General features: G+C 43.1%; 1 protein-coding gene across 2 annotated transcripts in view; it reads right to left on the bottom strand.

Moving 5' to 3' along the window:
* Nucleotides 1-24,525, bottom strand: part of CDYL2 (chromodomain Y like 2) — a 118,186-nt gene that overhangs the window by 57,580 nt on the left and 36,081 nt on the right. The window contains exon 1 of one of the 2 annotated variants that reach the window (XM_084811942.1): nt 14,960-19,956. The exons of the other annotated variant lie outside the window; for it this stretch is intronic. Within the exon in view, the coding sequence (XP_084668068.1) occupies nt 14,960-15,013 (54 nt within the window). The 5' untranslated portion in view covers nt 15,014-19,956. Of the gene's footprint in view, nt 1-14,959; nt 19,957-24,525 lie in introns of those variants that run through there. 2 annotated transcript variants of the gene reach the window in all.

Here is a 24,525-nt window from a genome sequence, read left to right as displayed (position 1 = left end):
TTAACCAAGTAGAACAGATGCAACACAGTTGCTGGCTACTTCATCCCTGAAACTCTTTGTTGCAAAAAGTTCAGAATCATCAAAGTGAAATATTAAACTATCTACATGTATGTTGCCTCCAATTTTAAATGTCCCATCTACGCATCTGAGCATTTGAATCCTTGGTGCCTCACTGAGGCAGCACCCTGAGATCACAGATGCTGTTCTGCCAGCGAACCTCTCCCCTCAGGACCAAACTGGGCTGGGCCTTTGTTGTACGACTGCAATGAACATGACTACTTTTAAATGTTTAAAGAGCAGCTGCTTGGTACTTGGTGGTGGGTTGGGATCCACAGGGAAGGCTGGTGGCTCCGATTTCGGTAGGGCTGTAAATCAGTTCTGGGTTTCAGTCCGAACCAGCCAGAACTCTAAAGGAGCTATCCAAGGTGCTGGGCCCCATTCCCCAAATAGGTTCAGCACCTTGTGTAGCTGCTTTAAAGTTCTGTCTGGTTCTGACTGAAACCCAGAATGGATTCACAGCCCCACTGAAATCAGAGCCACCAGCCTCCGCTGGGACTAGGACTGTGGCACATGGGGAGGGTGGATTTAACCACCCACCCGTGGACTGCAGTCCTGATCAAAATGACCTCCTCCCCCAAAGCTTCTACTTGCCCTGGGAAGGAATAGCAGCCTTTGTGCGGGGGGGGGGGGTGCTTTTCACCCAGGCTACAGCATGGGGGAAAAGCATTAACTCCCCTGCTCCTGCAGCTGCAATTTACATGTATTTTTTAAAAACTAAACACATTAATTACAATCACACAATCAACTGCATCTAGTTCAACCCTCAGTTCATTGGGCATCTGACAGACTGACCCTACACAATATCCTAAATTTACTTAGGCCTGCTTCCAGTGGAGGCTAGTGACTCCAATGTCAGTGGGGTGGTGAATCCGCTCTGGGTTTCAGTCAGAACCAGTCAGAACTCTAAAAGAGCTATCCAAGGCGATCCTTTAAAGTTCTGACTGAAAGCCAGAGTGGATTCATCATGCCACTGACATTGGAGCCACCAGCCTCCACTGCCTACTTCATGATATGCACTGAAAGTTTGAAACCTGAATTTAAACCCTGCCCAGTTTTGGGGCTTGGCAAAGCTTTTGTAGTTTTGATGTTAAGTGAATTTATTACATTACTTCATGGGGAAAAATTAGGAGAACCAGATTGTTATACTTGTATACTTTGCAAAAATAAAACAGTAAAAGATAAAAAATGTAACACATTACAAAAAATAATAATTGTGAGCAGGCAGTGGGAATCACAAATGCTTTTTCCTCTTATATGCACACCCACAAATCCATCCTCCTTCCCCATCACTCAAACCAACTTTGTTGTTACATGTTGCCTTTGCCAAACTAGGTAAAAATTAAACTGTGGATGTTCCTAAATGCCCTCTGAGAACTCAGCAAGAGACAGGGTCTTTTCAGTGGTGGCCCCACACTTGTGGCGCTCCCTCCCAACTGGTGTGCATATGGCCCCATCAATTCAGGCCTTCAAATTGGCATTAAAGACCTTTTTTATTTCAAGGGGCTTTTTTGTGGTGCTGCTCCTTTGACCCTGTTTTAGAATGTTCTGGCTGTTATTTAATGGTGTGATGCTGGCCTGTGGTTGGGTTATACTGCTGATTTAATTTACTGTTTTAGAGATGACTTAAATAGATTTAAATAAATAAATAAATAAATAATTAAAAAACCCCTATAACTAAGGAAAGGATCAGACTGTCACTTCCGAGTATCTCTCTGGGAAAACATGCCAATTGCAGATGGCAGTTGTGACTGATGTTTATCAGTGCTGCCACAAACTGAAGTCAGCATACAAAAGGACTACCAACAGGCAAACACAGACTTTTATATGCCTGGATTTTGCTCCTTTGGGGATGGTTACAATGGGGCACTAAAATCCCATCCCATTTAGACTGATGATCCACATGGGTTGGGCGTGTTTGTTTGCTTGGTGCAACACATGACCAGCTATTTATGCACACGACTATTTACTTACTTACTTACTATATTTATATATCGCTCCAGACTGGAAAATTTCAGAGCGGTGAACAACATGGTAAAAGAATAAAACAGCAGGTTAAGAGTTAAAACATTTTTTAAAAAGACAAACCCCAATAAAGTGGAATTTAACAAACCACGGCTGGTCATGAAAGGAAGGCCTCTTGAAATAAAAATGTCTTCAGGAGGCGCCGGAAGGAACACAATGTTGGCGCCTGCCTGACCTCTAAAGACAGGGAATTCCGTAGGAAGGGGGCCACCACACTGAAGGCTCTTTTCCTGGTAGACTCCAACTGGGCCATGGGTCCATGTGGAACCACCAGAAACATGCCCTCTGATGACCTCAGTGACCGGGCAGATGGGTAAAGAAGGAGGCGCTCTCTCAGGTATCCTGGTCCCAAGTTGTTTAGGGCTTTGTACATTAGTACTAATACCTTAAACCTGGCCCGGTAGCGAACAGGGAGCCAGTGCAGCTCCCTCAGCAGAGGAGTTACATGCTGAAAAGGGGCAGCTCCTGACAACAGCCAAGCTGTTGCATTCTTATGGCTGCTGAAAGTTTGACTGAAAATCATGGATACCACCACATGGGGTATCATGTGCGGATGAACTCCCAGTAACGGGTTCAGTGAAAATATCATAATACAGTCTGAGAACAAGACACCCTCAAGAACTCAACCTAGCCCCTTTCTTTACCAGATGTGCTCATCTTGAAAGAAGCAGTTTTCATTACCATTATTCTAGCTTCAAAATGCTCTGAGTATTTTGCTGCTTTCATAGTTTGGTTACTCAAAAGAAAATAACTTTTTTATATTCGACAACTTCTCAAAGTACATTCATGGGACATTTTTCTGCTAGTATGGAAAAATACTATCTGGCTATTAGAGATTAATCAAAAGGATATTTTCAATTCTGAAAGGGAAGAAACCAATCATTTAGATTTTCATCTCCCCATCCGTTCTCTCTTCAAGTGGAACTGACACACATAAACCAAATAATTATTAGATTCTCCATTTCTGTTCATTTACATTGGTGAATACATACAATTTTATCTTTCACTTTTAAATCTACGGGAGCTAAAATAGCCTCTAGGTGATGAGAAACCCATATTTTCTGTCCTTAATGTAGTATTTCTTAACTTGTAAATATGGGTGACCCAGCATGTAACAGAGGATACAACCACTTATACTTCCAATGTCCCGTTTTGGATGTAACACTAAACCATGGTTTATTGCTGTCTGAATGAATCCTTCACTTAAGTTACTCTGGGCTATGGGTTCTGCCCCACAAAAGTGTGATATTGGTAGGAAAAGTTGTGTTCAGGCCAGCACACAAACTGATCCCCTAGGAGCTCCAACAGGGACCCAAGCAAGGGCTGATATAACGAGGGAGCCCACAGTGCTGGGAGCTAAAGAAATAATTCCTAGCCCTTCTAGCAATGCCAAGAGAAAAATTGGGAGAAGACCCATTAGAGAAGCCCTGACTCAGAAAAATTCCCGCAGGGGCGGTAAACCTAACAAGGGAAAAAAGAAGCTAGCATCCTGGTACAGTATTTCTAATAGTCATTTTAATTTTAAGAGATTGTTTAGACTCATGGACAACAAAGTTCAGGGAAAAAATGATAGCCCTAAGAAGGTAAAGATGGCTCAGAGCTCTTGGAGGAAGAAAAACTCTTTGTTGCATCTTCCTGTTCTACCCCCAGTAGTTGAGGACCCTGACCCACAGGCAGCAATTATCGACCTTTTGTCACTCAACCCAGCTGATGTAAAATTACTACCTAATGATTCTCTCCCGCCTGGGAGCCTAGGTATAGATGGAATTATCTGCACGACTAAATTGCCTTTGGCAGCAAACCCATCTATAACACTTCTAAAATATCAGCTGGTCTTCTGTAATTTTCCAAGGCCAAGCAGCAAATTGTCTCAAACTGAAAAGAAGTATTATTTTGTACAAATCCTTAGTGACGTAGGGCTACGTTTTCTGTCAATTTTTGACATAAAGGATGTTGAAGATCTGTCCTTTGACTACCCTAATTTTGGGATAAAAACAACCTTCACTAAAACCTCCACTGTGCACTCTATCCTCACATATGGGGGGCTTTTGCCAATGTTGGGATACAGGTGAAAAGACATTTTTTAAACACCTGGACCCAACCTTTGATTGAAGGATTGTCTGTGAAATGTCAGGATACTGACACCTATAGACAAGAGGCCCTCCTGACTCTGACCCCCTTTGTCAAAAAACAGTCAACTCTGATAAACTTTGACTCTAACAATTTAATAAATCTAGATCATGATGATAATGAGATTAGAGTCAAAGAGTTAGATTTTACCAGGCATACAAATAAGAACCCTCTCTGTATGGCCCACTGGACTGAGAGCCACTATGATATAGACTCTGGTGAAGAATTCTCTCCAATTGAACAACCATTTACTTCTGTGATACCTGAAGAAGAAGCTTTAATTGATACATTCTATGACCTGCCAGTAATGGAACAACAGTCAATTACTACCAGGCTCCATGCACTGTTGAAAAGATTAGCTGAAGGCCACCCTGCTTTGGACCCTTTGCAAAAGCCTCTTCAGGTTCCAGCTCTACAATCAGATGATATCAGCTACACAGGATTACTGAAACCATCTAATTTAAACTCCTTGGAGAAAAAGGCTGCAGATGAGCAAATCGCAATATAGCTGCAGCACTGCCTGACACCATCCTTCTTGCCACTTTCTGCTATTGAGCCTCTCAAGTTCACCTCTTCAGGAAAATCAAATTTAACTGAGCTGGGATTCTTTCAAACCAAACTTCAAAAAGTTACAGCAGAAATAAATTTACCACCCTGCCTTCCTGCACAGCCTCTGGAAAAAAGGGCCACTGTCCCACCCCACCTTCAAACACCTTCAAACCATGCAGCACAGAACTGTATAGCTGATGGACACTTCATAGGGCTAGAATGTGCATGCGAACAGCGGTCAACTCCACCCTCTCAGACCCCAGCAATAGACAGGCCATGTGGAGATAGGGATAGCGGAATTATATCTGAAGCAACAGGACTCCACAAACAAGCTGCTGTCAGCATTAAGAGGGCTGGTCCATGCTGACTATCTTCTTCTCCACAGGTTGGCACTGCTATTTTTATTAGATTACTCTCTTGGAATGTTGCAGGATGGGCCTCCAAGCTGGTAGATGAGAATTTAAAAAAAAATTGCACTCAGTTTGAAGTTCTTTTTATTCAAGAAACCTGGGCTTATGACTGCTCCCACTTTTCCAGGATACCTTGTGTATAGCCAACCAGCTAGCAAATCAGATAGTAGAGGCTGTGCCTGGGGCAGTCTAGCAACTATAGTTTCAGTGGAAAATAACCCAAATATTTTACAGTTTGATGTAAGCGATAGTAGTAACATCTTAATTCTTCAGGTGGATTGGCCTTCAGGTCTGACCTTTTTTTTAGTAAATGTATATTCTCCCCCGCAGAATTCAAAGTATGAAGATATCTCCATATGGAATGAACTTGATCGGGTCCTCTCCACCCTATTTGAAATACAGGCTGACCCCAAAATCTTGATAGCAGGTGATATGAATGCTAGAATAGGACAAAACAACTGTAAAATCGGTGAGAAAATGGGACTTACTCCAGACGATCTAGCTTCTCTCACTACTAGAAATTCTAAGGATTTGGGGCTTAATAAAGCTGGTCAATTCCTCTTTGCTCTTGTTGTTAAGTTTCACTTATATATATATAATGGGACAGATATAGACCCAGATTCGAACTTATATACATATATTGGCCCAAGGGGCAGGAGTGTGATAGATTTTATGATCCTCTCACAATCGGCTCTATTCTTTTTTAACAACTTTAAAGTCCTTACTAGACCAGAGAGTGATCACATGCCAATTCAGATGTGCCTTTTGTTACCAACTGGAAAAGTTCCCCTCGTTTTCGCTTCTGCAGATAATTTAATAACCCAGGGAGAAAAAAAGACTGTGTTGGAATGGGAAGCTGCAAGAAGAAACAAATATATTTCTAGCAACCCCCAAGATGTTACCTTTGAGAGAGGAATTTTTTACCTCCCTGGACCCCCTGGGAACTTATGGGAAAATAGTGAAAGAACTTAGACCATTTGTGGTCTCTACTAAAGCTCCTTTTCCAGGCCTGCACACTAGTCAAGGCTGGTTTGATAAACAGTGCACTGCCCAGAAACGTAGGCTGGCAGGAGCAATCAGGAGGTTGAGGCAAGAAGACTCCTTAGAAAAATTTACTGTGTACATCAGCTTGCGCAAAGAGTATAAAAATCTCCTGTGCCAGAAAAAGAACGAGTATGTATGACAATCCTGGATGGAGCTAGGGCTGGCAATTCTAGAAAGAGATTCAACTAGATTCTGGATGTTAGTGACAAAAGGGACAAGGAGACATCATGGCTCTATTGATAATCAAATTACTTCCTCACAGTGGCAAGCTCACTTTTCAGCCTTGTTTAGACAATCTTTTGTTGGGACCCCATCTGATCCCCTTCACGGCAGGGATTTTTTGTCTTTCTCTTCCTGCCCTGATTGGGACCAGTAACCTGGGATGAAGTGCATGATTTGATTGCCTCCCTGCCTCCTAAAAAGGCCCCTGGAGAGGATATGCTTCCTGGTGAACTGTTTAGATCTAATTCTACTTGGTGGTGCCCAATTCTTGCTAAAATGTTTACTTATATAAACCAGCATGGAAAAATCCCCCAGGGCTGGGAAGTAAGCATTGTTGTTCCTATTTACAAGAGAGGCTGTAAAGCAGATCCAAATAATTTTAGACCAATCAGTCTGCTTAACGTTGTTTCAAAATTATATACCAAATATCTTTTGCACAAGTTAGAGTCATGGGCAGCTGAAAACTTGATCTTAGCTGAAGAACAGGCCGGGTTTGCAAAGGGGAAATCTACAATAGACCAGTGTTTTGTTCTCCATCACCTAATACAGAAATATTCTCAGCAGGACAGAAAAGAGCTATTTGTTACTTTTGTGGATTTTAGTTCAGCCTTTGACCTTGTAGATAGAGATCGTTTGTGGCAAAAGCTATCTGCCACAAACACTGATAGAAGGCTGTTTCTTTTAATCCAAATGCTTCACTCTGACACTACTCTTAGAGTTAGGCTGGGGGTGAATAGATTGTTATCAGAAAGCATCCCAACTGATAAAGGAGTGCGTCAGGGATTTTTATTGGCCCCTTTTCTTTTTAATTTTTATATTAATAGCATTGTACAAGAACTGAGTGATTTGGAATGCTTCCCAGCTTCTATTCAGGATGTTAAACTCTCAGTCCTCCTATATGCGGATGACATCGCAATGATTTCCACTACATTAATTGGTATGCGAAGGCTCTTGAGAAAGTTGAGTACATTTTGCACAAGAGAGCATTTGTCTATTAACTATACTAAGACTAAAATTGTAGTATTTGGGAAGAAAAGGAAAACACATATGTGGAAGTTGGACAATGAATCCATTGAACAAATGAACAACTTTAGATATTTGGGCCTTAATTTCAACGCCCGACCTTTGTGGAGACGACATCTAGATGAGAGCCAGTGTGGTGTAGTGGCTAGAGTGCTGGACTGGGAGTTGGGAGATCCGGGTTCTAGTCCCCACTCAGCCATGGAAGCTCACTGGGTGACTTTGGGCCAGTCACAGACTCTCAGCCCAACCTACCTCACAGGGTTGTTGTTGTGAGGATAAAATGGAGAGGAGGAGGAGTATGTACACCGCCTTGAGTTCCTTGGAGGAAAAAAGGCGGGATATAAATGTAATAAATAAATAAACAAACAAACAAACAAATAAATAAAGCTGAAATCATCCCAGTCTACTCTATCTCTCCTTCAGTTCTCTAGATCACAAGGGGGAAGTTTGGTTGCCCCTGCAGATGAGATATTTCAGAAGAAGGTAGTTTCACAACTGATGTATGGGGCTGAGGTATGGGGATACACGAATGCCTCTATTTTTGAGGTGGTTCAGAACTCTTTTATGACAGTCTCTTAACTGTCCCCCAGAGTATACCTGGGGCCCTTCTAAGGGCAGAAGTAGGATTGATTTCAGTTAAAACATCTATTTACCCTGCTCTCGCTTTGTATTGGCTCAAGTTGACCCATATGAGTGATTCCCGCCTTCCAAAAAAATGCTTTCAAGAGCAACTTCAGACCTCATCCCAAAAGTCTTGGGTAAACCTGACCAAACCTATGTTGCAAGCTTATGGAACTGATACCGAGTCCTTACCTTCTTTCCCTTCTGATAGAGTAAAGCAGAGGCTTAAAGAAAAAAATTATCTTTATTCTAAGTGGATGGATTTGGTTACAATCTCACAAGTGCCTTACTCTTGCTGGTACCCATTATATAAGATGTCATTTGGTCTGGAGAGTTACTTTACACCTCTGACTGTGCCTCACTTAACGGAAATCATTTACAGCATTGTGTCTACAATGCATGCCTTCTGCCTTCTTGGAGGGAAGATTTGACAATACCCCAGTCCATCAGAGACTCTGTATCTGTGGGTCTGGGGAGGTTGAGGATGTCTCTCATTACTTACTAAGATGCCCTCTCTATGGCCATCCTAGGCATAAATTTCTTCCCATTATTTCCCAGAGCCTCCTAAATAGAACACCTTTAGAACAGATATGTGTCCTTTCTGGCACTGATGCTTTCACCACTGCCCAGGTAGCAAAATTTCCCTTGGCAGCAAGGAAAATACGTGCCAAAGCCCAAACAGCCTACTTGGGATGATTCTGTTGGATGTATGAATTTATGTATATACAAATATGTGACTGTATTGCTATGTGAATGAACAGAAGGAAGCCTCTGGCTCATCCACTGCCCTCTTCTCCTCTGGCCACAAGGAGATTGGAAGTATCCACTTCCTATTTTAAACTCACCAGAGTTTATTGCTACATCTGAACTGTGGGGAACTCTGGTTAATCTAAACTACTGTTTGCTGAAACAAGCCAGGAGCAAACCATGGTTTATAATCCTAACTTATTAATAAACCATAGCTGAAACTAACAAACAGTCCCCACTTTGGATGTAACAATAAACTCCTGTTATGTTTAAAAAGGAAGTGATGCTTCCAGTCTCATCCTCAGGGCTGAACTTATTTATTTTATTTAAAACATTTGTATCCCGTCTTATATCATTCAGATCTCAGGGCGGTGTGCAGACTTGGCTTCACCATGTTGACATTCCAATCATGCCCATGAAGGGCTTTCCCTGCTTTGCATTGGGCACAGCTGATTTCTCTTTTAAGGCAAAAAAAAAAGAAAAAAGGATTAGGGATCACAATTTTTGCAGCTGAAGATCAGATGCAAAGCACAAATGTTGTGAGACTCAGTGTAGTAGTTAGAGTGTTGGACTGGGACTCAGGAGATCTAGGTTGTAGTCCCCACTTGGGCCATGAACCACATTTGGTGACTTTGGGACCATCACTGACTTGCAGCATAACCTACCTCACTGGGTTGTTGTGAGGATAAAATGGAGAGGAGGAGGGCCATGTAAGCTGCCTTGGGTTCCTTGCATGAGGGAAAAAAAGGGATATAAATGTAATAAAGAAATAAATGCCCATTCTGTCTTGTTTCTGTGCAGATTTTTTTCTCTCTGAAAAAAATCCACATGAACTTTGTATTTTTTAAGTGTTTATGCAGTGGACTGAGGGCTACCACTTTAAAACAAAAACAAAAACAGGCACTAGAAGTCTGGAACACTTCAAAAGCATGGCTGCTGCTGTCCATGCTGCGAATGGGGCTGCAAATACCTTCAGGAATTGTAGCATATATTGTTCCTCCCAGAGACATGACGACAGCCATGGTTTTCCCCCATGATGTCCCTGGGCGGGAAGACTAGTATTTGTAAAGAAAGAAAGAAAAGGTTAGTCAGCTCTCAGACCACATTGTCATGGAATTTGGTGACAGCTCGGATCCTGAAGTGGACCGCAACTGATCCAAACATTAATCTGGGAGATTGAGTGTGTCTGTCTGGAATTTGGATCCACCAAATTCCTCAAGCATCCCTAGTGAAAAAGCACACACCTGTCTTGTAGTACAAAAATGTAATCGAAGGAAGGAAGCCCAGAAAGCATGTGCTGAACAATTTGGGGGCAATTAATATTCTGAAAATCCAACTGATTTACTCTGCTCACCTTATGGGAATGAGGAGACTTAATTTATTAATGAGGGTTAAACTTGCAAAGCTTTTTTGGAGTCCTTGTTGAAAGGAAGCCGCCAAGGCTCGGAAGGTTGAGATTTTATTAGACATAGCATCACATGTAATGTTGTTCATACTTGATTTATGTCTTCCTGCCTCTTCCAGAGGACTAATTTGGATCCTGAGAACATAGGTAAACAATACTCAGCTGGTGGGGCTACTACTAATTTGCATCCCTCAAGTCATTTAGAACTATCCAAATAGATTTGCTCATTGACTAACAAGGAAGCTGAGCTTTGGGGAGAAAAAGATTGGATGGTAACCTTTCTAGAGTCCATAATGGGGGCAGCAAAATCATGAAGTGTGAAGTGCTCCTTTTCAGGGTTCCAGCCAAGTAGCCAGATAGACAGCCCTTTTCAAGATATCTCATTGCATCCCTTCCCCTGTTTTTTGCCCCCGCTCCCAAGTCACTCAACATTCTGTGGCCATATTCAATTCTGCATGGTCCGGGGGCCAATTTCCTCCCCATCTGACCCACGACAGGTCATACTTCTGCAGCCTCGCCCCCCAGTGGAAAAAGTTGTATCGTAATAACTTTTCTACATGCGGCTGTTAATTGCTGTATCTACTTTTGGGTTCATCGCAGAATTGAGCTCTGAGCTCTACAAAAAGAGCTTTTCCTTTCCTGCTTTTATACTACGTAACCACTAAGTGGCACTGTGCTATTGCAGAATAATGCAAATATGCAAGTCGTTCTTTCGTTTTCAGAAATAATACCCCATTTTTCCCCACTCTAAAAAACCTCAGAAGTGCTCTTTAAAAACCGAAGTGAAACTGGAGAATCACAATGTCGTCTAAAGAACCCGTAAACAACCATGGGTAAGGAATCATGAGCACACAATAAATGCCTTGTGTAAGCCTCCATAGCAGCTATGGAGTCCTTTAAAATGGACTAATTTGGCTTGTTTTCAAGCTACATTTGTTTGCCATATTCTCATGGTGAAATGTAACTTTTTCTCTCTTTTTTTCTGGAGGAAAATAATAATAGGGGCAATGGGGAGGGGGGATGGGGATTGCATGCAGACTGTATGTTGTCCATCCTGATTGAGAAGGTTACTTTTCTAATGATTTGTTGGACTTCTGCAAACCTTGGGGTTTTCCCAGGCCTGCTGAAACCTCCCTCTTCTGTGTGGATGCTGTTGTTTTGGCTACATAAGGATCATAAAGTCAGAATGACAGAAAGACCCCTGCCTGAAACCCTGGAGAACTGAGGCCAGTCAGTACAGATAATATTAAGCTACATAGATCAATAGTCTGACCTGGCAGAAGGCAGCTTTCTATGTTCCTATTGGATGGTTTTTATCCCACAGAAGAACCAAAAGTGAATACTTAAGCGTAGAGTTTGAAAACGAGAAAAGAAATGGCCTGTGTCTAATGATATATGGATTCTCCTGCTTCTATTTTTGAAAAGCCATCTAGGGGAAGTAGGCAGAAGATGGGAGGGCCCATAGCTCAGTGGTACAGCACTTGCTTTGCATGTGGAAGGTCCCCGGTTCAATCCCTGGCTGTTCCAGGTAGGGCTAGGTAGGGATATCGGAGAAATCTGCAACAGAATCAAACGGATTTCTAGGAATCTGACTCCCGTGGATTCCTCAGCAAGACCGGCTTTTCCTAAGTCACATGGATTCTGTGGAATTTCTGACTTAAAAAAAAAAACAACTTTCCAGAATGTTATGCAAATTTGTTCATAGAAAAATATGTACAATTAAAAAATACCGCCCGAAAATGCGCATTTCCATCATAGATGAATGCATGAAATGCACAGTTTGGGGGGATTTGTGCATTTGCGCAGGTGGGAATTTGAGCAACTGGGAATTTGCACTGGTGGGAATTTGCGCAAATTTGGGAAATTGGTGCCTTTCATTCCACCAGTGAGCAGGTGATGGAATGAAAGGCATCTAACCATTAGTGAAACGTAGACGGAACGGGTTTTACAAAATCCATACATTCCCATGGCTAGGAAAGAATCTTGCCTGAAACCATGGAGAGCCGCCGCCAGTCAGAGTCGACAGTATTGGGCTAGATGGACCAAGGGATCTGACTCAATATAAGGCAGCTTCCTATGTTCCCATGACCAGCAAGTAATGTGTTTGCAATGTCAAAATAATAAAATGTGAAGAAATGTGAACGAGAATCAAAATATGAACAAGATGTGAGCTCTCCAAGATAGTGTTATGTTCACATCTGATTCAGAAGCAGTGCTTTCCGCCTTTCAAGGGGGAAGATCTGAAGCCCTATCTCCCAAGGGCCTGGGAGTTTCTTTCCTTTGAAGTGGCTTCTCCAGGGACATTTGGCCCAGGAGGCTCCAGATTGTCCTCTGAAGATGGCTCCTCAGGGTGGGGGAAGCGTGACAGTGTGTGTGTGTGTGTGTGTGTGTACGCGTGCCATCTTGCTCTTCACCTCAGACTGAAAAACCTCTTGGACCAGCCCTGGAAAGTAACCAGAAGTCTTTCTTAAATCAGTCCATTTAGAAAAATAAGTTTCTAGCTGTCATGGTTATGAGAAGTATGAAAATGAGATACGAAAACTGCCAGAGGTGACGGGTGCAGGATGTGTGTGGCATGCAACAGGTGTCATCCACTGCTGAATGTAACCTGAAAAGGTGGCAGACCAGGTAGGATGACAATAGAGATTCCTTTACACTGTGATTGGGCCGTTGCCTTTAGCTACCGCTCTGGGTGCAAATGTATAAAGCAGCATCTGCACTGAACTGAACTGAACCAGACTTTCCAACATTTCACAACTGAAAATAAGGGACAGTTTGGACACATTTTTGTGCTTAGATCTCATCTATCTGTCCATAACAGGATCTTTAAGGCAGCTTTCAACAGTATGAAAAGATCAAAATGCAAAACCAGGCTAAATACATCACTCCATGCCTCTCAGAAAATGGTACTAGTTCTTAAAAGGGAGCTGTTCCTTTAAATTGAAAGCCCTGTGGTTGCAGATTCAGCCAGCTTTATTACTTCCTGTCAGTGTGGCTGGGAGATTAGTGCTGAATTGCCCCTTAATTGCTCCATATCTAGCCATCTTTTATTACCTGCAGGTGTAAGTATGTGTTTAAATTACTTGTTCCATTCCATTGTTTCATCTTTTTCATCATAGTGAATTAGCACTATTGTGTTATAATGGAAAGAAAAGAGAAAATAAAATAAAAAGAAGCAAAGAATTAAACTCCACCTCCACTGGAGTGAGGAACAAAAGTTGATTAAATACGGGGCAATTTAGCACCAATCCCCCAGCTGGGGATTGCCTGGGGAAGTAATAAAATGAGGTGAACCCATAAATTTGGTGAAGCTTAGGGGCAGGCATGATAGCAGTCTTCAAACATTTGAAAATCTGTCATGCAGAAGATGGAACAGACTTGTTCGTTGTTGCTCCAGAAGAAGGACTGGAACCAAAGGCGGGAAGTTGCAGGAAAGCAGATTTCGGCCAAACAATAGGAGAAATGTCCTAACACGGAGAGCTGTTCAGCGGTGGAACAGACTTCCTCCAGAGGTGGTGGGCTCTCCTTTGCTGCAAGTATTTAAGCAGAGGTGGGATGGCCATCTGTCAGGGATGTTTTAGCTGCACCCTGCAGTGCAGAACCTGCACTGAGCATGGGGTTGGACTAGATGATCTCCAAGACACCTTCCAATTCTATGATGCTATGAAACAAGAAGCTTTCAATTAGCAGTGGGAAGGATTTTGCTGAATGGAACTTACTTATCATAGACATGATTAAAAGACTTTGGCTGTGGAGAAGGACATTGCTGGGTATATCATGGTATATGCAGTGCTGTATGGAACCTCTGTTTTAATTCCATGCAGATTCTATGTTAGGCATAATTTGGAAAGGAACCGAGAATAAGACTTGCAGTATCATACTGCCCTTATACAAACCTATGGTGCAAGCACATTTAGAATACTGTGTACAGTTCTGATCACCACACCTAAAGGAAAGATATTGCAGAGTTGGAAAAAGTGCAGAAAAGGTTAACTAAAATGATCAAGGGACTGGAGCATCTCCCGTATGAGAGAAGGTTACAACAGCTGGGATTGTTTAGCTTGGACAAAAGGCGAGTAAGGAGAGACATAATAGAAGTGTGCAAAATTATGTGTGGTGTGGAGAACGTGGATAGGGAGACATTTTTTCTCTCTCTCCTAATACTAGAACCTGGGGTTATCCTATGAAGCTGATTGGTAGGACACTGAGGACAGATCAAAGGAAGGACTTCTTCACACAGTGCACAGTTAAACTATGGAATTTGCTATCACAAGACGTAGTGATGGTCACCAATTCGGATGGCTTTAAGAGGGGGTTAGACAAATTAATGGCGGAGAAGGCTATCAATAGCATATAGCCATCAGGGCTAGTAGCCATCAGAGGTAGTATGCCTATGTACACCAGTTGCTGGGGAACATGGGTGGGACAGTGCAACTGAACTTATGTCCTGCTTGTGGGTTTCCCCACAGGCAACTAGTTGGCCACTGTGTGAACAGAATGCTGGACTAGATGACCTTTGGTCTGATCCAGCAGGGCTCTTCTTATGTTCTTAATTTCACTGCCTGCTAGTTGCAAAGAAGCAATGTCTCAGTAGACTTAAAGGACTCCAGTGTGGAGGCAACTGAAGACTGACTGATTGTATTCATTACAAGCAACAGTAGAGTGTAAATTAGCTCATTCTCTGTTTCCTGTGTAAGCCTTAGGCTGCAATCATATGGATGCTTACCGCTGAGTAAGCCCAACTGAACAAAGTGGGACTTCCTGCTGAGTACACTTGCATAGGATCAGCACTCTTAGTGTTTACAAGTTGCCTGCCACTGGGATAAAGCACTTAACCTACATGAACAAATCTATCAAATGTTGGTTTCTCTCAGTTTCTAATTTTTCCAATCTTAAATTCAGTTCATCCCGTTTTCACATCAGTTTGAGGCTTTTTTCTTCCTTAAAAAAAAAAAAAAAAAGCTTATGCATTTTTGTGTGCATTACATGCATTTTTAATCTCTGTAAATTGCCCAGACAGCTTTGACTATTGGGTGGTATAGAGATAATAAATGAATTTTTTGTATGCAATTTTGCCTAATATATGTATTTTTGAAAGTAATTTCCCCTGATAGAATGCATTTTTAATGTTATGTTCATGAATATATGCATTCTTTTACACATCTTCTGGTTTGGGAACTCTATCGCGAAGTTTGGAGAAGTGCAATTTTCACAGGATAACTGAATTTCGGTAAAGTTTGAAAGTGCAAAATTAGTTAAGTTTGCATTAAAATTAGGGATGTACAAATCCTTTACCTGGCTCCGTGCAGGGGCATCCGTGGTGGGGGGGAGGAGGCACTCCGTCCCTCCCCCCGGAATCCTCGACGGGGGGGAGACACTCCGTCCCTCCCCCTGGAATCCTTCCTGGCCAACTCCACTCGGCGGCCAAGCCGCGGAGCCGCCGGCCGGCTCTGGCTGCCCGCAGCCAGACATCCGGCCACTGGGCAGCCCTGCAGGGACGCAAATGGCGGCTGTCATAGTCGCCGCCATTTGCATCCCTGTATTGAGCCGTGATAGGCTACGTAAATATTTACGTAGCCTATCACGTCAGGGGGAAAAACTCCAGCGTATGCAAATGGTGGTAGCCGCTGCCATTTGTGTACGCTGGGTTCCCCCCCCCCCCCGCCATGTTAGGCTACGTAAATACGTAGCCTATCACGGCCTCCGCAGGGACGCAAATAGTGTCCCTGCGTTAGCCGTGATAGGCTATGTAAGTATTTACGTAGCCTATCATGGCTACGAAGACGAGGAAGCGAATGGCGGCCACAGGACAGCCGCCATTCGCAAAGCAGCGTGGACGGGAGCAGGTAAGTGCTCCGTCCCGCGTGACTTTCGTGGGTTGGGGGGGCGGGGGCTTTGTTCCGCAACGGATTTTGGGGGGGCCGAATGCACTGGCATCCAGTCTCACCGAGATCCGTCGCGGAATTCTCTGACATCCCAAGTTAAAATGCAAACGGAGCAAATCTCTCCCCAATCTCTAGTTTCAACTGAGTGCTTTGAGTGGCTAACTTTTTAACTTTTTTCTTTAGTTTTCTGGGGCAGTGAGAATGAAGTAGAATGATTATACTGATAGATTTCTTTCTCATGCCCTTGGATGAGGAAGTTGCTGGCAGGGAATTTCCCCCCAAATGTTCTGCTTCCTCCCTTGTTTTGACAGCCACAGAGAGTCAACCTTCAGGTCATGCTGTAAAACTCAGCCTTTCTCTTTCACTCTCTCCGAGGAAGGCAGTCTGAAGGCTTCATCCAAGGCTGCAGAAAGATCTTCCTTTCATTGGATGTCACCCAAAGGCTTAGTCACATGAACATCGTTGATGGCCACTTGAAAAGCTTGTATCGGTTGGCTTCCTGTTTCAAGGACAAGGACGACAGTTGTGCCGTGTATAAGGCTTAGCTGTCAGCATGCTCTTGCAAACATTGTTTTTGCACTTCTGTGCATGGCAGTAGCTGTGCGCAGCCAATTCACAACAGCTAGGAAGCTAGACAGTTTGTCAGAAATCCATCTAGCCCCTTCAGTGATGACCTTCTGCTGATAGGAAATGACATTTTTAGTTAGATAGGTCTTTGGCCTGTGAGTTGAGAACGTTTGTTCTGTTGCACAGCAGGGCTGTGTAGCTGTCCACCGCCCTGTTTTACTATATTGGACTGATCTTGTAAGCTGCCTTCAGTGCTAATGCGGAAAGGCACGATGCAAGTTCGTTCAATCAATGCTTTAATTTATAACCTTTATAGTCCATCTTTCTCCCATGAGAGACTCAAGGCAGTGCACATAAGATTCCTAGGGGTAACTGATTTGTGGAACTTGCTGCCACATGGTGTGGTCCAGTTCTGGACACCACACTTTAAGAAGGATTCAGATAAATTGGAATGAGTTCAGCAAAGGGCAAAAAGTTGATCAGGGGATTATAAACTTAGTCCTATGAGGAAAGAGTGAAAGAACTGGGCCTTGAGAAAAGAAGACTGGGCGGGGGGGGGGGGGATTGATAGCACTTTTCAAGCACCTAAAGTGTTGTCACACAGAAGAGGGCCACAACCTGTTCTCTGTCATGCAAGACTGTAGGACATAAAATAATGGGCTTAAGTTACAGGAAGGCAGATTTCGTTGAACATCAGGAAAAACGGTCTAATGGTCAGAGCAGTCAGACAATGCAACCCACTTTCTAGGGAGGTGGTGGGATCTTCAAGCACAGACTTGACAACCATCTGTCAGGGATGCTTTAAACTGGATTCCTGCACTGAGGAGGGGTTGGACTCAAGGCCTAAATGGCCCCTCCCAACTCTATGACTGGATGGTGATGGTCATTAGCTCTTTAAAAGAGGATTAGACAAATTCAGGGAGGAGGTCTATCAATGGGTACTAGTCATCAGGACTACGCGGAACCTCCAAGTTCAGAGACTGTGTGGGAAACAGTATGACGGACAAGTTGGACCCTCCTGCCCATGTTCCCCAGCAACTGGTATACACAGGCTTACTGCCTATGATATTGGAGGCAGCATAGTAGCCATTGATAGCCTTCTCCCCCTTTTTGCCTAACCCCTTTTTAAACCTATCCAAATTGGTGGCCATCACTACATCTTGTGATAGCGAATTCCATAGTTTGACTATGTGCTGTGTGAAGAACAACCCCCTTTCATCTGTCCTGAATCTCCCACTAATCAGCTTCATGGGATGACCCCGTGTTCTAGTATTTTGAGAGAGGGAGAAAAAAGTCTCCCTATTCACCAAGTGCTCATGAAAGCAACCCACACTTTCTCTTGAATGTCTGAGGCAGCAGTGCAAAGGATTTGATGCATGGGTCCCCATGATGGGTGGGAGGGGGACAATTCAGTGGATGGGTTCCCATACATGCCTGCACATCCCTTTATTTCTCTACACTTGATTACTGTATCCTAAGGGTAGTTTATGCATGGAACACAGATGCTGTCTTCTACCAGGTTGGACTAATTGTCCATCCAGCCCAGTTTTGTCTGCTCAAACTGGGAGTGGCTCTAAAGTAAGGGTGGACAGCCCAGGCTTCAGGGAAAAGACTGATGTTTCTATGAGCCGTGCCAGGACAGTGATCCCAAGTGGGATTGTTGATGTGTGTGTGTGGGCGGGGGGAGGAAGACTTTAGTCATTACTGGTGGTAATAAAACAACAATCCAAATTGGGGTCACTGGAAGGTAGAAGAGGCTTTAACTCCCCCACACCCAAGCAATTCTAGGAACATTGGAGGCTGCCTTATACCAAATGAGACCATTGGTCCACCTAGACCAGTATTGTCATCACTGACTGGCAGCAGCTCTTCCAGGGTATCAGGCAGGATTCTTTCCTAGACCTACCTGGAGAAACCGGGGATTGAACCTGGGATCTTCTGTGTGTGAAGCATGTGCTCTACCACTGAGCTACAGCTCCTCCCTAGTTTTCCTGCTGCTAATAGTGGTGGAAAACAGCACTCTTGGAGGGGATCACTGGTGGAGGTGGAGAGGATCCAAAAAGGTTATCCAAGTCTTCTCTACTGGATCTTTTTCATCACCTTGTGCAACAGGGGTAAGCAGAAGGTAACTCAGAATCTATTGGAAGATCTCTGGGTGATCTGCAGTAGTTTTTCAGATTGTCTTGTTCAACTTTAAAAAAAAAAAAAATTATTTGTACATCGCCTCAAGCACCCATTGAGTGGAGGGGGGATCCAACAATATACTAAATAAATAAATAAATAAATAAATAGATCTGCAAGGGTTTGTTTTTGCTCTGAAATCTAGCTTCAAGAGTTAAGAAAGCTTGGGGGGGGGGAAACAGGAGTAGATTGGTTCTGAAAACAAATTCTGGTACTGGAAACAAATTCCTGGCCTAAGCATGTACTCCAAGGCACTTTGTTTTGCAGTTCTATGTCTGCCTTCCTGAGCCACTATTTTACACCTGGCTCCAGTTGGTGGACCTGAGGATTCTAATGAAAAACAAAGATGATCCTGCAAGCCTAAAGTCTTCCCATCCCTGTGCTACATCGTCGTTTAACTGGAGATTGAACTAGGGATGGGGGAGAAATCTTCCACGGACCCCAGTGAGGCTGGATTCAAAAGAATCCACCCCCCCCCCCGGAGTCTGTGGAGGATCAGAAGACTTACCTCCACCTCCTGGAGGAATCCTCGCTGGCTGGATCCTCCCCGCCGCCTGGCTCTGGAGCGCCAGCGATACGGCCGCCATTGCTGTATCGCTGGCTGGGCGGATTGACTGCGGACGCAATGGCGGCCGTATTGCTGGCGCTCTGGAGCTGGCTGGTGACTCTGCGGAATTGCCGCGGAGCAGAGCCAGCTGGGGAGGATTCTGGGGGGAGGGATGGATCGCCTCCCCCCCGCGCCCCCCCCGGACCTGGAGGTAAGTATTTCATACATCCCTAGATTGAATCTGGGGCCCTCTGCATGGAAAAAACGAGAGCTATGGTCTCTTCCCCGAACGTCTGTATTCCCAACATCAAGGGATGACTTTCACATGTGAATGGGCCATCACAGATGGAACTCATATGCACGTAAGAGAAGTCCTGCTGTATCAGATGTAATGTTCATCTAGGCTGCCATGCTGTTTCCCACAGTGGTCAACCAGATGCCTGTGGGAAGCCCACAAGAAGGACATGAGAGCAACAGCAGCCTCCCATGCTGTCACCTAGGAATGCGTATTCAGTAGAATACTGCCTCTATATAGTACATACTTATTTATCCATCCACCCACCCACCCACCCACTCACGCACCCCCATCCAGGAGGTAAAGGAAGAGCTCACATAAGTCTGGAGATAGACCTAATCTCATCTGATTTTAAAATCAGAACATTCCTTATTTATTTATTTATTTACAATATTTATATACCACTCCGTATCAAAGATTTTGGAGCAGTGATCAACAGATAAAAGAATAAAACACGATATTAAAACAATTAAAACATTTTAAAAGAAACAGATTCCAAACTTAATAAACCAGAGCTAGTCACTCAAGGAAGGCCTCTCGAAGTAACAATGTCTTCAGGAGGCACCAAAAGCAACACAACGTTAGTGCCTGCCTGACCTCCAAAGGCAGGGAGTACCACAGGAAGGGGGCCACCATACTGAAGGCTCTTTTCCTGGTGGACTCCAATCAGGCCATGGGTACATGTGGAACCACCAGGAACATGCCCTCTGATGACCTCAGTGACTGGGCAGGTTGGTAATGAAGAGGGTGCTTTCTCAAGTATCCCAGTCCCAAGTTGTTTAGGGCTTTGTACACATTCTATATAGGGATGTATGAGAATTTATGTTTGCAAAGCATGCAAACATGTCCCATTGGCAATCTCAAATGCAAATGTGAGCGTCTTTGGGGGGGAAATTTTGCAATTTTCCAAACTTGAGTTTATGTTCCAAAAACGCACATTTTAAAATAGCTTTATGAGAGAAAAGTGCACATTTGGGTGCACTCTTTTAAAAAATGCGAATTTACCCCATTTGAAATGTCCACTTTTCACGTTTGAATGAAATGAAAACAGAGCACAGTTGAGCATGGGAAATTAGGAGAGGCAAGCCTGAAGGTGGTTGTAACATATGCAGGCTAATGTTACTGTATAGGTCCCAGGGCATGGTCTGAAGGCACATGAGGCAGCCACCTTGCTGAAGCTAAGCAGGTTTGGGTCTGGTCTGTGCTTGGAGGGGAGACCACCTGGGAACCACAGGTAGCCAGCTTGAGTTCCATGATGGAAGAAGGGTGGGATATAAATGTACCAAATAAATAATGGATGTGTTTTAATTCTTAAAAGTGACCCAGATAAGATAGGGTTGTTTGGTAGCGAGTGAGTGAAAGGTGGGAGGGACTTGCGCGTGTGTGTGTATGTGAGGAGACTGAGTTTATAAAAGGAAAGTTAGGAGTCAGATGGGGATTTAGCGATTGTGGAAATAACGTCTACTTAGTAAGGGGAGGTTGTGTGTAGGATTTTAGAAGGGGTAAAGTAGGTAGGGAAGTTAGGACCAAGCACAGATTAATGAATCATAGTAACATATCACTCTTCGTGTTACAAATACATTTGTATTTATTTGTTTTTTAAAATACAGGCTCCCATGTGTTGACTGAATTGTTATGCTACCATGATTTAATCTATTTCCTTGTTACTTCTCCTGTAGGGGGTTGAGAGAACCAACTGAACCAATTCCAGTTTCTCTCAAACCCAGAGAGAGCCAAAGGGATGAAGCTTGTGGGACAGTGGGGCCAGCTGTCCCAAAGTGAAAGCAGGTGTTCCTGAGGGGTTTGGTTCTCAGTTTCAGAGGAGGAGGCTGGGGAAAGGTGAAACCCAGGCAGGTAGGCCACAGTGGTGTTTCGAGAATACTGGCAATCACAAAAATCGCTTGATTGTTCATCCCTATTTCCATAATAATTTGTGCTGAAGTCTATGGTTACTTCCTCACTAGAAGTCAAGCAGCATCAACGTTACACTACCATTTGTTATTTGATTCATCATTTAAAAGCTATATTGAAAGAATCTGCTGAGCTACCCTTGAAGTTGCAAGGTCACTTTTTGGCTAATGGTGTTGTACGAGAAGACAACAAGACAGAAGGAGGAAAAATGATAAGAATACATGGGTTTGTGAGGCTTCTAAACTGCTTCGCCCCATTTATTTATTTATTTATTTATTTATTTATTTATTTATTTATTTTCTATACTGCCCAATAGCTGAAGCTCTCTGGGCGGTTCACAAAAATTAAACCCAAAAAGCACACAGTAAAACAATATAAAATATAAAAACATTAAAACCACAATATAACAATACAACCAGAATAAAGCCTAGCAGCAATGCAGAGATTTAAAATACAGATTTAAAACAGCAAAGCTAAAAGTCTAGAAAGCTAAAATGCCTGGGAAAATAATAAGGTCTTCACCTGGCGCCAAGAGGAATACAATGTAGGTGCCAGGCGAACCTCACTAGGGAGTTCGTTCCACAGCTGGGGTGCCACAGCAGAAAAGGCCCTCCTCCTAGTAGCCACCCGCCTCACTTCCTTTGGCAGGGGCTCTCTGAGAAGGACCCCCTGAGGATGATCTTAGGGTCTGGGCAGGCACATATGGAGGAGGCTATCCTTCAGATAACCTGGCCCCAAGCCGTTAAGGGCTTTGAATGTTAATATCAGCACTTTGAACTGGGCCCGAAAATGGACTGGCAGCCAGTGCAGCTGGAAAAGTACTGGCATAATATGAGCTCATGGGCCCATTTCAGGCACATCCATTGATCCCATTGCTCCATTTCCCATGCTTGTCTAACTATGGTATTTGTACAACAAGTATTTCATAGAGCCTGATGGTATTTCATAAGGTAAATTTAAGGTTTTGAATGTTCCCAGAGTAAAAAAAAAAAGCATACTTAGAATCAATGTCTTATTTAGGAAAACTGACACATGCAGTAATCTCCCCAGTGGGAGATCTGCCCCAAATCAAGTGGAGCCCTACATAAAGAGTGTCTTTGGTGCTTCCCCGCCATTTGTTCCACTTATGAACGCCTCATTTTTAATTGCATTTGTTGCCCATTTCACAATTTTGATGCACAATTTGCATGCACAAGTTATCCCCTTCATATAAGATGCTAAATTTGTATGTATAGATCTGATCACAATCAAAGAAAAATCAGGAAAGAACTGCAAATTTTAAACTGCAGATCAGTACTATACTATTAAAATATTTTTCTAAAACATAACTAAAACTTCATGACAAAAGGCATAAACATAGGTAAACCAGTCAACAAAAAATGAACCAACTTCAAAATTCACAATAATATACAAACTGTGTATTAAAGTCAATATTGGCAAACAACAACATTCACTTTAATTGATTGCCCTTGTAACCTGAGAGTGAAAATTTGTAACAGGGCTACTGTATGTTTTATCTGTCCTTCAACACATTTTGAATCCAGATCCAGATTTGATCCATAGCTAAACCCTGCAACCGAAGAGAACATCATCAGAACTTATTGTCTGAAATGGTACACAATCACTCTCACACAATCACACCCTTCATATTTGTGTAATAGGCATTTGATGTTGACAATGTCTCCACAATATAAAAATAAAATTGACTGTTAATGTTATGTACTGGCCACGCAGGTCAGTGCTGCCACTGTTACATGTGAAAGTAAACTGTATGTAACGATTGTTTCAGCTCTTGAGTGGATAGCCCATGAGGGGCTGAGCCCCTTGAGCTATCACCACATATTTTGATGTCTTTGAGCACCATAGTGTTTTCTGTCCTAAATCTACAACCAGTCAGTTCCATGGAGTAACCCCAAAACCTAGTAGGCAGCTCTAGAATTTATCTTCACAGAGCATCATCAACAGGATTTGATGTTATAAAGGATCCCAAATAAACAGGGTCTAATGCAGTACCGCAATTTCTGGTGGGCACATTAAACTCAAGGGGGCTAGCAGAGGGGACGTAGGAATCTATCCTGCTCTGCTTAGAATCAGGTTTTAGAGTCAGGGCTATCAGTACACTTTGATTTACACATCTTGAGATCATAACAGGTAACAGCAAAAGCTGGCAAAATGCTTTAGATTTCATTGCTTGTTTAGTATCCACTACTGCCCAGTGACAATTTCAGCACACACCCAGACATGCCATGAATGATAGCAGATACAACCAGTACTCTATAAAATATTAAAGATAAAAATCCTGAAACCAAAGCTAAAACATGTTACAAACAGTGGCCCTAGTTCAATAATCAGGTTCTGACCCAGTAACTGAGTCTCCCCTCCATGTATATTTCAGCTAACACCATCCTGCAGTACAACAAATAATCCTCTGTCGAGGGTAGAAATACCGCGCACTCTGTTTAGACTCAGAGCAAGTGGCAAAATACGTTAATGTAGCTACCCAGATCGGACCTTCTATGATTGTTTCATGAGTCTGCTCTTAAAATTTCTATGTACTTTATTTTTCAATATGTATTTTATAGTCTTTTATTCTGTATGTTTGTGGTTGGTAGACCATAAATAAAAATAACAACTGCCTAGTATCATGGGAGAAGGAGAAAGAGTGCTCTCGGCCCACTTTCTCCACATTATGTATCTTCTTATAAAGCAGTCACAGCCACTTGTGCCTTCTAAGTGCAGACTTCAGAATTGCATGATCTACTTTTTTTTTTTTTACTAGAATTCCCAAGGTCTACCAACAAGAGTCAAGTGCAAAATAATGCCATGGGGGTGGGTGGGGGCACAGGTCTGTCCGTCCGTCTGTCCGTCCCATATATACAACTAGCAAACTTATCCTGCAGGTGCTG

This window comes from Heloderma suspectum, chromosome 8 (assembly GCF_057233095.1).
Source record: "Heloderma suspectum isolate Gila_16-S chromosome 8, 16-S_ref, whole genome shotgun sequence".
Lineage (NCBI taxonomy): Eukaryota > Metazoa > Chordata > Lepidosauria > Squamata > Helodermatidae > Heloderma > Heloderma suspectum.
Note: the sequence above shows the minus strand (reverse complement) of the source record. Positions and strands in the feature narration are given on the sequence as shown.